General features: G+C 35.4%; 1 protein-coding gene across 5 annotated transcripts in view; it reads right to left on the reverse strand.

Annotated features, from left to right (window-relative positions):
• Nucleotides 1–18,309, reverse strand: part of RB1CC1 (RB1 inducible coiled-coil 1) — a 67,497-nt gene that overhangs the window by 28,101 nt on the left and 21,087 nt on the right. For all 5 annotated transcript variants that reach the window (XM_026841823.1, XM_026841821.1, XM_026841822.1 and 2 more), the window contains 7 exons: nt 14,568–14,738; nt 8,351–8,535; nt 6,996–7,182; nt 6,838–6,919; nt 6,365–6,426; nt 5,205–5,308; nt 2,597–2,723 (listed from right to left, as the gene is read on the reverse strand). In XM_026841823.1, the coding sequence (XP_026697624.1) occupies nt 2,597–2,723; nt 5,205–5,308; nt 6,365–6,426; nt 6,838–6,919; nt 6,996–7,182; nt 8,351–8,535; nt 14,568–14,738 (918 nt within the window). The remainder of the gene's footprint in view (nt 1–2,596; nt 2,724–5,204; nt 5,309–6,364; nt 6,427–6,837; nt 6,920–6,995; nt 7,183–8,350; nt 8,536–14,567; nt 14,739–18,309) is intronic.

The following is an 18,309-nucleotide window of genomic DNA, read 5'->3' on the forward strand; positions in this document are numbered from 1 at the left end:
CAATGTTCTTTAATTACTCCGATGTCATATTAAAAAAAAAGAAATCTGCTATCAGAGCAGGATATCATCATTAATGTTCTGTGAACTTGACAGCTGAAACAGTAAGAGTTACGAGGACGCTTAAAAAGGAATGCTACTAACATCCCCAGTAAGGTATTAGATCTGCTTTCTAACTTGCTTTTTGCTCACTTGTCTGCAGCCACAGCTTTTCTCTTCTGCCTAAAGCAACTATCAAAAGACCATCTGCCATGGCTGATGTAGTAGGATGAACCCCCGTCTGACCCAGCCAGAGCTGAACTGCTGCACCACCAACAAGCCAGGGAAACTATCCCAGTCCAACTTAAAAGAACCAGTCTTCTGCTGCCACTTATATGGAAAGGGAAGCTGAGGTTGCATGTGCCTCCTTGGGAGAGTATAAGAGCAACATTCTGCTGTATGGGCAACACTGCATGCCTGCACAGTCATCACCAGCTCTGCACAAAGTTGGGATGGCATCTCACAGTTCAACAACAGAATGTGTAGGTGCATGAAGCTGTAGGCATCTTCAGGACTATTATTACATGTTTATGCATCCTTCTAATTATAAACTATAAATTCCCAGCAATACTAAGGATAAGAAATGAACATTTACAAATTATTTCACTAATTCCATAAAAAAAAAGCCACAGGCAAAAGTAGTGTAATTTAAAAAAAAATTCTAGATCATCTGCAGAACAAAGCAACACAGAGAAAGACACAGTATTTTTCATCAAGCAATAACAAGAGCACTGTCACTGAGAAGCAAAAATTTCTGACAGATCTGTTTGCTTCAATTCCAAAAAATAGTTTGAATGAATCATTGAAATTACACACAGAGATGGGCATTTTCAAGATGACATCATGAATGGCCCAGCTCTGACTGTGCAATGCAATTTACTCTAAGGAAAGAGACAATTATCCAAATCTGTCTAAGCACTTGACATTTCTGAGTCAGCCAAGAATCCAAACTGGTCAAAGCACAGCAGAAGAGTGGGAAGAACAGATTCTCCTGATTTGGCAAGCATCTTTTTTGTGCAGCTAGATACTGATAAAAATTTCTCAGTTAATCAAGTCTGAACCAAAAAGGGCAAACCATCAAGACCTGAGCAAGTGAGGCACCTTTCCTGTTTATTTTTCTATTGTTATTATGTATATTTTGAATTAAAACTTAGTTCTCTTGATTTATTTCATATTCTTCTGATATTGCAAGCCTTAGCAAAAAATTAATTTGTTAAAACACCTGCCACTATCCCAGTGATAAAAATTTCATGATGCTTCAAGCTGTGGGTGGACTTTTATATTTCAGAGCATGGTCTGTTGGAAGAGCATGTTCAGTAACTCCCAGATACCACAAAATCTACACCACTCCTAGCCATTTCATTGGCTAGTACAGTGGTCAGGCCTTAACACTCTTGTTCTTAATGGCCATTCATATAAAAACCAATCTTCATAAAGAGACAAAAGAACTAAGAAATTTCATAACAACAGACCTTTTCTATATTACAGAACAAAGAACAAAGATCTTGTACTTTGCATAAATGAAAAGACTTCCAGTAAATCTCTTTTTCAAGTCCCAGAGGAATAAGACCAAGGACTTCATGTCACCTGGTTTAAGAAGGAATTTACTAATTCAAAATTGGACATGCCCATAACCTTGGCAGTTACAGAAGATGCTTCTAGTCAGCAAACTGCATACAAACACACCGTAGATGATAGCATGGAGTCCCATAGAAATAACACCTTTTTTCTATAGCTACACTGCTAAAGAAAGCTAGTTTGAAGCAGTCAGCTTCACATGAAATTTTAAGCATTGCTAAATTCACCCAGAGTTTCACTGGGACAGGCTACAGTCAGAAGCTAAAAGGATCTTGTTTAGTATATTATGAAAGTTAGAGGCTTGAATGTACAGCAGCAGTCAAAATTGACTGGCAGAATCAGGGTTTCTAGGCAAAGAATCTGCTTGACAGGCAGAGTGAAACTAGCAAGAAATCTTTCTGCCATCTGTTCCTTTATACTCCAGCAAAAATACTGCACATATTTCCTCCCTTCCCCAAAAAGTAGGACTGCAACAAAGGAGTAGGTGATACATCAATATTCAGGCTAATGGGGGCAGCCAACCAAGGCCCTAAATTCTCCTTCTCTTTGTTCCAGAAGGACTTAAGCTATGCAAAAATCTAAAGTAGTAACAGCTTCATTAAGTACACACTAAAATGACAAAGGCAAAATGCACACACTGTGCACACAGAAGCTTTAGAAAACGGCAGAGAACAGAAATAATAACAGAATAATTTACTTCTACAGTTTCTGTGGAATATAAGCATGTGTTAAATATTTAGAAGATATTCAGTATCTTTTAACTGTTCTCTAGATAGAGTTACTTTATTAGCTGAAGAGCTGAAAACTCTTCAGAATATTTACTAATATGTGATTAGAAAGGAAACATGCCGTTACAAGATCAACTAAATTTTACATCTGGAAAAACAAAGTTTCTTTCTGAAGTGGTTGATAAAACAATGTTATGAAAATATTCTACTAGAATAGAGTACTTTCTTTTCTTGGTAAAGAAAAACAAAAATACCTTTTGTTCATTCAGCAGGTCTGTAATGGTTTGTGACATTTCATCCAAACTCTGTGCTGCCTTTACCAGGTTATGTAGAGCACGTACATGCTGGTGAAGAGGTTCAAAGTCACAAAGTATGGGAACCCTTGAAAACAGCATAGGATTAAATACTTTTTTCCACATTGTTAATCTAATATTCAAATATATTAAATTATTATGTGTATATTCCAACAGGACTAAGCTTCCCACTGCATAAGGTTTGTATTTTCATTTCATTTATTTTACATACATGGAAAATCCAGTAAGACCACCTGGTATTTGTGTTTTAAATTAAGAATTTGAAATCATTTAAGGAGCAGATAAACACAATGATGGGTAAGTAATGTATCAGTCTTTCCTTCTGAGGAAAACATTTACCAGTAGTACCTAGAGTTAGAATAACGGTAATAGAATAGAACTGATACCGATTAGATCTGTAATTGAAGTACTTAAGTTTGCAAATTACTCTGTTCTTCTCTGCAGTTGGATTTTCTCCAATCCAGTTCTACCTTTGAAGTAGCTATTAATTCTCTCTTTTTTTTTTTAGTGATAGGTAACCTAAATTAAAAGGCTGATTAATGTGTCATGATCACATTGCAAGTGTTACAAGATAAGCTTCTGACTGCAAGTTTTCTAAACCTCTGGAAAAACAACATGTAATTTTTCTTGAGAGTCTGTACAACCATAATTTTTTTATTTCTTCAAGAACAGCTCCACTGAAATCGTGAAACAGGCGTTTATTTAGACTAACAATGTAAGAAAAACAGATTACACTTCAATGTATTTTGCATTCTCTATTGAATATAGGGCAAGTGGTATTTAGAGTATTTTTGTAGAATTAAGATTTCAATAATTCTGAAATTGTATATTTGAGCAAGACTGAAGCATTGCAAGTAAACAGAAGCATCATTCTAATTATGCAGCTCATGGGTTCAGTGCAGATAGAAAAGGACTTTGTGCTGGGTCTCAGTTTGCCTATTGCTTGCTCTTTAGATGTTAAATGAAAATACCAAAGAAAGTACTGCTCTAAAGTTTCTTCTGAAGTTCAGTGTCTACCAAGCTGTGTGTGACAGCTTTGCCCATTCGAGTTTAAAATCCACCATCACCATCAGTATTTCCACCAAATGTAATCCTGAGCCCAGAAACCATGCGGAACATGACATAATCCCACCTCTATTGCCATCAAGTGGAAAACTGTGTCACTACAATTCGGAACAACTAAAACAGTTTGGTTAGTGATTGGTTTCCTGACAATAGCAAGGCAAAAGACTCCCTGAACTCAGTCCAAACTTCCTGAGAAGGTTGCAAAATTCTCAAACTCAAAAAACAGGCAAACATCAGCAATATGATACTATACTTTGCATTTTTTTCCTTTGCAGAATCACTGCAGGGCAAGTCTGAGCATAACAAGAGAAATTAAAAGGGTGCATCACCTCTATCAAGATCTAGGGCAAATCCACTGTCAAGCAGACTAAGATCACTACAGTTATTGTTAATTCCAGCTGCAATACCATAAGGATGTCCAGGAATTCTGAATTAAAAAGAATGCCAGGACAAAATATAGGTCGAAACCACAGTGAATTCAGCTTCTGCACTGTACCAGTAACAGGTATCATGCTGATACTGTTGGCGAACCTGACAGATGGCAGTGGAGCATACGCCTTTTGGATTTACTTTATCTTTTGAAGGATTGTGCCCTTGGGGCTAAAAAAACCCCAAAAAGGAGTCTCAGCAAATCTCTCACCGTAGATCTCTTCTAGGAGCAGCATATTATTGTTGTTATACTGATAGACAGATCATTTTCTAGACAGAACTTTACACAGAACTTGCTACTGCCCAGTTCTTGTCCATTACCTTGGTTAGCATTTCTCTATCGGATTGCTACAGGTTTAAGACATATGAGTTTGAAAGCTCACTCTAACACTCAACTTTTCCAGAAAGACATCTCCAAGTTCTAGATAATCCTATTAAGTTACCTTGAGACAAAACAGTAGGTTTCCTGCCTAGATTTGCATGTCTGCCTCATTGTTGCAAGATAAGAAACATGGAAGTAGAGCTTCTGCTTGAAATGATAGATTTCCACAGAGAGCAAAGGCACTTAGAGAACACACTTTTTAGTGAAATCAGTCTGTCAGAGAAAAAACAGTAACTGAATATAGGATCTCTATGATCTCATGCTGGGCTGAAGACATTTATTTTATTTCCTCCAGAATACCACTTAAAGAGAAAACAGGGAAAAAAAAAAATCAATTCTGATCTGACAAAACATGAAATTATGAATTTATTTCAGTTTAAAACTGACAACAATTTTGGGGGGATTCTGGCTATGAAGCAGTTCAGAGGAACATCCAGCATCCTTTACATCTCAATACAGAATACATGTGTTTAAATCATCTGAGCCTGAGTACAGGAAGCATATAGATATTATGTGTATGCATTAAGTCACTAAAGAACACTGCTTATGAATTAATCAGTTCAAAAAAAGTTGTTGTCTGTTCTTTACAAAAAATGAACTGGGGTGGGGCTGAAGGGGGTAGAACCAGGGAGAAGCTATTTCTATGATATAAAGTTTTAAAAAGCGCTTTACCTGAGTAATGGCTGTACTTCCGAAGGACAAAAAGACTGCAAAAACTGCAAATCACTTAATGAGATATCTGGAAGCTCACTGTCAAATCGGCGAGGTTTTCGTGTCTGTATTAAGGAGAAATTAATTTACACGTTGTTTAGATAAATAATATCAAGATAACTAAGGAAGGATTAAAAAGAGCTTAATTGGTAACACAGAAAAGTTGGTGTTAAACTGATCTCTCGCTCAAAAGATTTCCTACTTTTTTTTTTGAAGGAACCATGTCTGGCTCCAGCCTCCTTAAGAAAAAAAAAAAAAAAGTATAATTTATATCTGTAATCACTTAACTCCATCCATAGTGCCTTGGGCAGGAGTAGAGGATGTCAGCTGATAGGGACCTACAACAATCATCTAGTCCAACTTCCTCCCTATTATCAAGCTTCATAAACATTAAGGATGTGTTTAAAAAGTTAAGGGATAAGAGATGGCACTGAAGTTTTATTTATTGTGCTGCTAAACGTACAGTCAACTATTAGTTCGGTATTCATAACATTGAGATGAACAGCATTCTTATCTTACAAGTATTCTTTAAAAGCAAAAGCTGCAGAGAAGCTGAAAAGGTTAAACGAGGCAGAGTGAGATGGCAACATTAGAATCAGGGAGAGTTATCCTACTATTAACCAAGCTGTATGAAATCAAAGTCAACAGGTAATTCTTGATTACAGCTACACTTTTTCACTCCTTCATGTTATCATCCAATAGAGACAAAAATGCTTTTTCAATCATCCAGTGATTATAGAAAAACATGAAAACCTTTTACTTGCTTTTACCATCCGATTAATTTTATGTCTCTATTTTTCAGAAGAGAGTATCAGATAATCAAATTACCTGGCTTTTTTTTTTTTTTCTGATCACGAATAGCAATTTTTTGTGCAATACCACAGACTCCTTGTTAAAAAGGAGTATCGAGTTGACATTTCCTCTCCCACCACACTGCAAGTTATGAACCAACGTCAGTATGGGTAACTTGAATAGCAAAGAACACCAGCTCCAAGCTTTTTCATCCGTGTCAGAGCAACGTGACTGGCATAAGCTTAATTCATTCAAGCTCTAAGTTCTTAAGTTATCAAAGTACTGTTTATAAAAATAAAATAAAACCTAAAAATATATTGAGTACATACACAAAAGGATGGAGGCCAGGAGTCAAGTCCTCTAAACAAACGATTCCTTAGAAAAGATTTCCCTGAGCAAAGAAAAAAATGGTTATTTAAAAGTCATCAATGCAACACACAAACAATGCCTCAAGCAGTTTAAACAGCTGAACTGTATTTGAAAGCATTACTAACTGTACCATTTCTTGACAGCATAAAAACTGCAAGTGACCACAGCACTTAACGCAAAACCCACCATCCAAGTAGAACTTCTCACTTCACTGAAGTCTCTTTTTGCTTAACGTTCATCCCTGCAAGTCTCAACATCCTTTCAGATTTCCATTGTAATTTTGCTAAACTCCTTTCCAAAATTTTGATAACCTTTTCCTCAATTTTTTTTTTAGCAGTTCATTCAGAATGTAAGTTGCAGGTTTTGCGGGGGAAAAAAAAATAATCAGACTTCTTTTACCAGCATTGTTTTTAAGAGAAGATAAAGTACTTACTGAACAGTTTACCAAAAGATTCCCTTTTTGCCTTTTCAGCTTCATACAGGTGTTTCCCGTCTTTTATTAAAGCACCTGCCCACTGTGGAAGGGAAAATATGTAGTTAATTGTTAATTTACACATTAACACAAAGGTTTGGTCTTGAAGTTTTACTTACCTCCCTGTAGTGTTTTATGAACATTTTTCTCCTCACAACCTCAACAACAGCTAGACAGTACATTTGAGGAACAGTACTGAGAGCCTCTACAACCTTGACCCTTTCTAGGAGCTCTGTTACAAGACGAAGCAACGCTTGTAGTTTCTCTCCATCTTGGTCAGCATGAAGCATTACAAAACAACACCACCTACAAAAGTAGGTTACACTTTAGAAGACAACTTAGTCATCTTTTCTGCATTTAAATTTCACTAAGATTAGCAACATGTCTGGATGAACTAACAATGACATTTTACATGGGACAACACAGGCTATCTGGAAGTACCAAGCAATTCACAATTAAATAGTTGCCTTGCAATTCCCTATTAATTTCTCACAATAAGATATCCATATCAGTGCTCAAAAAATGAACACTTGCCACCATTTCATTTAAGGTATTGTTTTTGACAATAATGCTCTTAGCATAGATAACCCAAGGAGGAAAGATAATGTAACTTTCTCCAGAACAATTTTTTACAAAGCTGGTACACCCAGAGCAAAGAAGAGACTACTTTTTGATTATGTCTTAGAAATACTTACTAAAAAACATTAGCAAGAATACTGAGGGTAAGGATACTGTTTTCAGAAGTTCACACCATCTACTCATACACTACAAATTACAACCTCTTTAACAAATTCCCACACCTTGTAACCACATCTTCAATTATCTTTTTGATACAATCAATACGTTAACGAACAGCAAACAACAGAACTAAATCACAGGATAACTACTGAAAAAGTCATCAATTGTGTTTGAGGTGAAACATTACAGCAACTTTGCCACCAGAAGGCATAAAAGTAGAGGTATATCCAGCAAGTAACAAAAAGAATGTTGTTTTTATTGACAGAAGTAAAAATGAAAGAAATACAAACAAGTCAACGTTAAAGTAGGAACATATATTAACAGAGAAATTACAAGGCATACATTGTTGACTGGCATGTTTTTCTGCTTTGATGTGATCACAAGCTACTGAAGAGTGATTCACTTATGCTTATTATAATCCTCTGAAAACATCAATATAATTGCTAGTCAAATTTTAAATAAGATACTGATGGTTTCTGAGGTTGAGGAGAGGGGATTGTAGATTCTTGGATATTATTTTCTTGATATGAAGACCATTTAAACTCTCAGAAATCTTCCTCTTAAAATAATAATTTGTTCCACACAAATAACTTCATTTAAACTTAAGTGATCCAACTTCTATTTTCTCCCACTGAGAAAAACTCCCTGCATTACCGAAGATTTTCTTAAGACACACACTCTCTAAACAGTCCTGATGCAAGTGGAAGCAATATAAATTTGAGAAGTTGTAACTTACTTCAGTCTGACTTGTAGATTATTTGCCAGCTCCTGTTTGGCAGTGGTACATTTCTGTTTAATATCTAGCAGTTTTCTGTGATTAGTTAACATAATCATCAGCTGATTTGCATGACTCAAACACAAATCAGGCAGCACAGAAGGATCTTTCAAGTTCTCTGCTCTCTTCTGATTAGCCAAAAATCCCTAGAGGAAAAGAGACAAGTTCGTTACACAAGCTCTGTAACAATTAAAACAGATGGAAGTGATCTATCTTCTCTGTAAGAACGCAAGCATTTTTCTAAACTCACTGTAAACATTGAGGAGTATAAAAGAATGTTACATAGAGAATTAAAGTGTCAAAGTTGCTTTCTTTTCATTCTATAATCCAGTCCAAATACATCTTATATTTCCCTCCCGGGTACAAACCCTGTAAAAATTTTACACAACTAACTAACATCAGTGAAAGATCACAAAAGTTAATGCAGCAGAAAAGCAGCTACTAGGATCGAAGGGATCAACAATCATTCTAATTTCTGCAAACAACCAGCTTTAATTCTTGCATATGCCAGAAGTTAACATCAACTTAGAGCATATTCAGTACTACTGTGGGCTAAAGAATCTATTTTTTGCATAAAGAAATTCATACATGAAACTAATTCTTACTTATTTCCACATAGTAATTGGGCACAGTGAAGAATTACCTGTTGTGTAAGGTAACAGGCAACCCCTAAAAGGGTGGGGGCAACACAGGGAAGATGGACTGCCTTAGATAAACATGATAGCTGATTACAGGAGGCAACACATACACAAACACAGAAGAGATAGGGAAGACAAGGGGCTGCTGGCAAAACAACTACTGTCCCAGCCCATTGTCTCCATTATGTTCAACAGGTGAGATAAAATACTGCTGGAAACAGCGTGGTTCTTTAGGCAAAAAAATAGCACCCAACAACACCATATTTACCTTTGATTTTGCCCACATTTATAATAATCTGACATCATATGCTTAAACATCACAGTAGTCAGTATGTTTGTAGTACTACAAACTGTTTATTAAGCCTTTGTTTTCTTAATAAAGAACTCAAAACCAGACAATAGTTTTAACTGTTTCTTTCCAAAGCTTTCTGAAAACAGTAAACCAGTTATACAAACCTGCCAAAAAATAAACCCACTCATTACTGATTTGATATTTAATGTAAAGCAATCTTGTCATAAGGTGCTATAAAACACATAAGCAAAGTCTGCTACAAGTATTTATATCCTATTGAAAACAGCACAAAAATCAAAGTATGAAACAATCATATTAAGTGTAATGAAAAGGAAAAAGATCCACACTGAAGATGAAAGAGAATACTGAAGAGTCAACCATTTATTGAACTCTGAGCAACTTTCCACTGAATGAATGAGGACCCACTGGGAAACAAAAGCAGGCTGCAAACATTAACTGTATTTATCATCCAAAAGTGAATGGAAGCCAGAAAAAGTGGGAAGAACTGTTACTGAGATGGACAGCTCTGTCAAAAAAACTTGGGTTGTTTAGTCAAGGAAGACAAAGACATTGAAGAAACATGCTGTGATAATTGTTAGGGAATTGCCAAGCACCAAAACGAAAGGCAGTGTAAGGCATGAAAGCATATAGATTTTAATTAGCCAAGAATACTTTCAGATATGAGATTAACGGATGTTTATAAACATTAGGACAATCAGATCCTATACAACTTTGCAACAGGAATAGAGAAGTCAAGAAAATAATTGCTTTTAAATAGCAGCTCAGTAAACTTTATAGATGAATCACATGGCATAGAGCCTGAATTTACAAAAAGCTGGACGCAGTGAGCTAGAAAATCCCTTCCAGCTTTACTCTCAGTTCCAAAAGGCTATTTACAAATTTGGGTATCTTTTGCCATTTCTGTATCTGTGGACCCATCTTTAAAACAAAATTTAAACTAAAATTACCTAGTATACAAATCAAAAGAAAAAATCTCAGCATATTACAAAAAGGTCAGTTAAGAAAAATTACAGTAAACTTAAACAGTCTGCATAGAAATCTAAAAATGGTGAAGCGCAAGGTTTTGATTATATTTAAAAACACAGATGAGGACTTGTGTATTTTTAAAGGTAGTGCTCACAATCTGTATGATAACTTTTAATATTCAGTGTTATCTGAATATTAAAAAAAAAAAATCTAAAAAATTAGAGAGGCTCCAAGTTTTCTAAAGGCATACTCTTATGACATAATGCCACCTACTGACCACAATTCTGTATGCTTATATTACACATCCCAGCTTCCACAGAGAAAAACAGTTTAATTTAACAAAGTAGGTTTCCATATTAAACATTAGGGTCTGGAGATCAACTATTCATCTACATAACTCAGGATGTAATTTTTCATACAGAAGACTGTTTAATGGTCAGTTAATTGAAAAGGATGACTGGAAGCAAAAAAAAATCTTAAAGCAGGTCCAGGAACAAGCAAATTAATAAGCAGTGAGGCTTTCTAGCAGCAGATGGCTTTGTTCCATGGGATGTTTAGTTTGAATTTTAATAATGAAACTGAGGTTGGAATAGAAAGTCAACTTAGAACATCATCTTTTTATGGCCTGGGGAAAATAAGCCCACAGTTTCCAATACAAATATTGCCAATGGGATTGCTGTTAAAATGTTGTTCCTTACCCTTGTTCTATAAAGTACCTCCACTTCTTTATTAACAGAAACAGTTCACTCCTGGAAGGTGTGATGTAAAGGAAAATTATGTAAGCTTTTTTTCAGGTAACACTGAATATTAGAAGTTATACAAATTATGAGCACTACCTTTAAATATACACATCCTCATCTATGTTTTTAAATATAAATAAATCCTTGCACTTCACCATTCTTAGATTTCTATGCAGACTATCATTCGAATAACATGATACCAGCTCCAATATCTTACAAGCATCTAATTTTTTTTTTTCCAAACAGTACCCAAACAACTGCTAAAACTGGTATGAAAATAATTCCTAAAGGCTCAAATATAAAAATCAAGGAATAATGTAGTACACATCAAGGAATTATGTAGTACACATAATCACTTGTTTAACCACAAACATTTAATTTACTGAAACTTAAAAAAAAAACCACACATACACTATCACATTCTATCTGACCATTCTTAAAAACTCTTGTATCCTAAGTAAAGGAATAGACAATTTAAAAAAATGCAAGACACAGATGAAGATTTGAAAGTTAAAGTCTCTGACAAGTCTTCAAAAGGTACAAATGCCAAATTTACAGTAGTGTTTAAATAAGATGACAAAGTATCTTTCCAATTGACTTTTAGGCATCTCACTCAAAAGTAGGATTTGTAAACTTGAGGAGTGAAGAGGAAAAACATAACTAAAACCACCACTCACCTCATTGGGCAAGCAAGTAGAGTGGTGGAAGAGTAGCTTTGCCATCATGCAAAATTCCCTTGGATTTAGCACTGGTCTACAATATAAATGCTGCAAGACTGAGAAGCAGCACAAACATGTCAAAACTTACTCATTTAAATTATCTGAAGACAGGTTCCACTTTTTAAAAAGTACTGCCAGAAGTACTGGTAGCACTTGATTTATGTACCAGCCAGAAAATAGGAGGCAACATTGTTCACTTACCCTACTAATAATATACCAGCATGCAAACAGAAATCAAACCCATGCCTTTCTTCGTGGTCCCAGTTCTGATGCAATGGTGAAAATCTGAACATCAGATAATGACTACATACAGATTTAATATACTTCCAGTTGCAAACAAGGCCTTAAAGGACAATCTTAGGTATAAAGTTAACTGAGGCTCTTCACAAAAATTGTAGTTAAAGAATTTTTCATATGGCACTGTACTTTAAAAAACAGGAGATATATATTTTACGTTTAAAATAGTCTTTAATCAAATTTCTTAACACTTCAAATGAAACTTTTCAGTGCAGGCACACTCTCTCTCCTTACTATAAGCCTAGTGATTGACCATTAAGGATGTCACCTCTTCCCTGATCCTGTATTGTTGAGTGATAACTTATGAAGGACTCAGTATTTCCCTTCATATTTAAATTTAACTTACTCATCTCTTATTTCGTATCTCCAACTGAAGTTCTGACCTTCTAGTTGTTTTTATATTTCTATACCATAAAAATAACAGAAAATACCTCAAACTCAAACCTGAAAGTCATCAATTTTTTAAAGTTCTGAAATATATAATGCAGAAAGGTCATAACTCTCCTTTTCAGCTCAGAAAATAAAGCAACATGCTCCCTCAGAAAAAGAAAAGCTAACTGCATGGAGTGGCACATGAGCTAAATACGACCACCGAGATAAAGGATAAGATAACAGTGGAGCAGCTCACCAACTGCCTAGTGTTATTTGTTTGATTCTGGATCTAGTCAAAGGTCAAAAGATAATGACATACTAAGAACAAAACAATGAACTGGTTAGTATGACAGGAAGTACTCAGGGCATGGCACCTGGGTATGATGCCAACTTCATGCATCATTTTTTTTCCAATTATTGAGGTTTTGTCCATTTCTGTCTTGCATTTAAAGAGAAGTTAGATGAACTAGCAAAGATGAAAAAAATCACATCATCCAGGTCCCCAGTATATATAATAAAATCATAGAACGGTTTGGGTTGAAAAGGACTTTAAGATCATCTAGTTCTAAATTCCCTGCCATGGGCACGGGCACCTTCCATTAGATCAGGTTGCTCAAAGCCCCATGCAGCCTGACAAACACTTCCAGGGAGGGGGCATCCACAGCCTCTCTGGGCAACCTGTTCCAGTGTCTCACCATCATCACAGTGAAGTATTTCTTCTTTATATCTAACCTAAATCTCCCTTTCTTCAAGTGTTACCCCTTATCCTATCACTACACTCCCAGATAAAGAGTCCCTCCCCATCTTTCCTGTAGGTCACCTTTAAGTACTGGAAGGCCACTATAAGGTCTCCCCAGAGCCTTCTCTTCTCCAGGCTGAACAACCCCAACTCTCTCAGTCTGTCCCCACAAAGGAGGTGCTCCAGACCCCTGATCATCTTTGTGGCCTCCTCTGGACCTGCTCGAGCAGGCCCATATCCCTCTTACATTGAGGGCCCCAGAGCTGAACACAGTACTCCATGTGGGGGTCTCATGAAAGCGGAGAACAGGGCGAGAACCACCTCCCTCGACCAGCTGGCCACACTTCTCTTGAAGCAACTGCAAACTACAGGCTGTCTTTGATGGTCTACCTTCGGCAAAAAGTTATCTGCTCTTAAATGTAGCCGTATACCAGGCAGAATTCAGACAAATTTGACAGAGATATGTACAGGCAGATACTAATATTTAAACCAGATGTTTTTCTGAAGCTAAGAATACTCATTAAAAACATCAATTTTCAAATAAGCTTTAAAATAAATCTCTACACAGTTTATAGCTGTTAGACATTGTCATCTGATCCTGTTTTTATCAGCAGATTTCTACGTAAATGTGCAAAATGTTACACTAATACCGCACAACCTGTCTGTAAACCATTCACTAGCTTTAACAAGATATACCTTAATACAAGAAATATCCTAGAAGTTCTTTTCAAAGTTTTAAAATTTTATCATATTTTGACTCTTACTCATGCAGAAAAAAAAAAAAAAAACAAAAACAAAAAAACTAGATGTATTCTATTTCAGAAACAATACCATATACTGATGTATCTCAGAAGTCAGCAAAATTTTATACTGGTGCTTTTACAAGAATGTTGATTAGCTAAATTGTTATTAAATATATTTTTCCAAATTATAACCAAGAGAAAGTTGATAGAAATGCTTTAGCTATAAAAATATACAGCTTAATATGCAGTTGACACAGTTGCAGTGAACTACAGCTCTACATCTTCCTAGTGCATTAAGTCTATGATAGTTTTTTGTAGACTGGCTTTTTCTCCAATACAGATGAAGTGATGAAAATATAAGCCCTAATATGTATGTTCTGGTGCTGTCCACTGATGCATTTTCAGCTAGTTCGATATTTTAAAAAAATTCAGTGTGGTAGGACTTAAGAGCTGAAAACATAACTACAGGATGTAAAAACCTATCAATAATTTCAAATTACTATGAATATAGCACCTTTCTGAGCATCTCCAGTGTGATATGTTGAAAACCATCTTGTGTTGACATGCAATTGTTTTGCTGTAGTTTTTAACAGCATACACATATCTAAAAATCTACTATCTTCCAACATTGCACACACAAATGTGTATTACCTGAGCAAGTTCTTTTTGTTCATTCACCAGTCTGCTGCAGCTTGCTATCATCTGGTCCAATGCATAGAGTCTATCCTCAAGGCCTTTAATAGCCTTCATGTTCTGATTATCTAGTTTGGCGATAGTTTGGCGACATTCTGCCAGAAAGGGTTGGATGATCCTGGGATCAAGCTAAAAAAAAAAAGTAAAAAATGTTTATTAGCAGTTGACATACTGAAACATGGTGTGAGCTAGCTAAATGATTTCTTATAACTTTTTTTTTTTTAATCTAATGTGTGCCTACATCTGTATTCTGTTTCTGACTTCTGAGTTAATGTCTGGATTTTGTATCACAGCATGAGCTTCTCTGAAATACTCCAACCAGACCATCATAGAAACCAGGATCCTTCCAAGGGGAAGAAACATTAGTTGAGGGGACAAGGCAGGTGTGTGGGGAAGAGGCAGTTTAAAGCTAATGGACACAGTCTACCCTGGAACAGAGACCATAGAGCTAGAATCAAAACAACTGATGAATGTGACTCAGTGGAAAGTGCAGTAGGGAGGATGAAGGGAAAAAGCTGCAAGACCCATTAGCCTTTTCCAACTAAATGAACATTTTAATTGATTCCTTAGACAAGCAGATCAGTTCTAAGAAACTGGAAAACAAGCTATGGAGAAGGAATATATTTGTGATACTTTTTGCTAGTGTTTTTCCTAATAAAAAACACATTTAAAAAATTATTTCACCACATTCTTTCACAGGCCACTACCCAGAAAGAAGTGCTTGAAACATTATGAGGCTACAAATGTACATAGATGTTAAGGATGGCTCTTCAAGTTTCGCTGTAAGAGTAGTGAAATAAATTAAGTCTTTATTTCCCTAGTTCTAAAAACAACATAGGTAATTGTGACATCTTATGTAGGACAGTTTAGTGTAAACTTGGTATATATTAGTTAGGAACGTAGTAAGAGTTATTAGGTGTTAGCAGACTATGACCAAATTTGCCCAAATTTATTCGAAACAGTTATGGTATGCCATCTATTATATGAGAATCTAGTGAAAAGGAGACTATTCTGTGAGGGCATACTAGCTATCACAGCACCAGCTTCTTTCATCAACATGCAGGATTTACACCACTTAGAGAGCCCACAAATTAACCCTCAAAAGACACTTGTATGACTCAATATTAATATAAATAAAAGTACTATTTTTCCCTCAGTCTATTATTTAGCTTCATAAAAGCTTTCACACACAGCACATGTTCATTCTGGAAAGACCCCTTCGGGGTATAGAGAGAGGAACCTGAAGAAGAAAAGCATTAAAGAAAAACTACAAAGAATAGGTCTTTCATTCTCTTCAAACAAAAACCCCAAACCCAAAATAAACCTCACAAGGGGAAGTACCAAAAAATGGTAATTAGCCCAGAACTTTTCAGAATAAGTAATTAATGCCATTATTAATGTGACAAAGTATGTTGAAGTTCTCTGAAAATGGCAAAGGCTAATTTTTAGTATGTTATGAATGGCCTTATGAGTCTTGGTCTTTCTCAAGTGAATTGTCCATCTTCAAGAACCAGTAATAAAAACAGTCTCCGGGATTAAATCAGATTGTCTTTCTAGGACCATTTTCATTGCCATCCTATTCAGGATTCCACCCCTGTGGCATTCTGAATTACTCCACTGCAGTGTCCAGAATAGTTTCTTAACAGACAAAATACTAAAGAATAATATGGTAGGGTTTTTTTCCTGTTTACATTAATAAACTAATTGTTTTATCTCTTTTTATAAAGAATACCTATTCCTCTCATTCCACCCTGTAATTTATTTCCTCCATCCATCCTTTTTATCCCATCTTTGACCTAATTGCATCTGTAGCACTCACCTCTACTTTCACTGGTAGATAATACTGCTTTCCTCATCTTTAAAAGTCTCTTCCTTTTCTAGCCTTTTATTTAAGGGGCTATGACAGCACTTAACAGAAACATCTGGTTAGTTCCTACCTACACACTACTTTTACTGCAGCCAAGGCTTCTGCAATCAGAAGTCATTCTGTAGAAACACCTAGAGGCTAGAAGAACCAGATACCTAGCAGCACTCTGTGCAACACCAGTTCTGCCAAGACTACCTGTACCAGAGGTATAAAACTCATACTCTGATGCTTTACACTTTCATGAAAATCTTACCTGAATTGAGTTTCAAGTAGAATTGCAATCACAAACCATTTATATGGTTTGTATTTCCAAGGAAAGAGCATAGGGAAAATGCAGGGGAAAAAAAAAAAAAGTTAGTGCCATTTTATCCTAGCTTGCTATGTTAAAGTGTCATCTCAAATAAATGTTAAAAGAACAATTATGTTACAAGATATTTATTTAGTATTTTCTTTTCTTTTTTAGCTACAGGCCAATTCTGTTTCCAAACTAATTCTAAATTAACAGTAGGCAAAGAGTCAATCCTTTGTCTGTGCTGCTACTGAAATGAGTAAATTAATGTTTTCCTAAGGAAAAGTAGGAACTATTACTTCAAAGCTTTGAGTTGTTTATGAACCAAAATAGATCAAGACTGATCAATCACAGTTGTTCTGGTGGTGGCCAGAATAGCCTAAAGCATTCTCCCTACCTGCCAATTCTGCTTATGTCAAGAAAACAGAAAGGAAATTCATTTTTACAGGGGCAATCAGACTTTCTCCCTGCAAAAATTAGCTGAAGTTAAAAAACAATTACAATAGTGGAAACAAAGGATTTCTGACTAGTCTTCGATAAGGCAAGGACAGAAAAGCACACAATTACAAGACAGCCTCCCTAAAGCATGTGATTTATGTCAGATAAGACTACAAGCTGATTAAAAAAAGTATTTAAAGTGGTTATTTTATAATTTTTCTATCTTTAGTATCACTACAATTTATTTGGAAGCAACTGTTTAATGTGTGTCTGAAAATACTGATTTTTAAGAGACATTACATTTGTGCCCTATGTAGAAAGTGAATTTATTCTCTCACAACCTTTTTTTTAAAAAAAAAAAAAAGCTCCTTGTAGCATTACTGGAAAAACACAGACAGAGGATTGTCTCTGACTTCAGCAATTTGGAAATCTTTCACACAAAACTGAATATTGTTTTTCCTAAAGAATAACACTTGTTAAGTCTGATTTTTCTCTTATCCTTTCCTGTACAACTAAAATTTAGACAGCTCAAAAATCTTAAGCCGCTCTTAATATTAAGCCCAACTCTCCAACTACTTTTAAAACAGAAATTAAAAAAATACAGAACTGACCACATCATAACAGATGGGATTTAGACATTAACTGAGACAGTCTTCCAGTCCTACCTTACAGAGCAAATAGTGTCAAAGACAACAGAAACTGTTTCCTTTGTTCAAGGTATATTGAGTGATAATAGTATAAAATTATACATATACAAACACAGCTAGACAATGTAAGAAATACAAGCTACAGTGAAAGCAAAGAAAGAAGGAAATCTCTAGGCAAAAGAGTTTGAAAAGGTTATAATATAATGCTCACAAGTTAAAATAATAATTTAGAAAGTAAATGAAGTGAGCAATGTTTTAGTCTACCAGCAGCAGAAAAACAAACTGACATGTTGGGCTTTTCTGAGCAGATCTGTATCAGCTAATAAGGAATGCAGATATAGATAGGGTATGTAAATTTATAACAATTAACCGCATTAATTTGTTCTATATTTTAATAAAGGCTTCAGCATTTTTAACACAAATAACATTAACTTTGGTTCAGTAAATTCTTTAATTTCA

The sequence above is a fragment of the Athene cunicularia genome (assembly GCF_003259725.1).
Source record: "Athene cunicularia isolate RWA chromosome 2 unlocalized genomic scaffold, athCun1 chr2_part1, whole genome shotgun sequence".
Classification (NCBI taxonomy): Eukaryota; Metazoa; Chordata; class Aves; order Strigiformes; family Strigidae; genus Athene; species Athene cunicularia.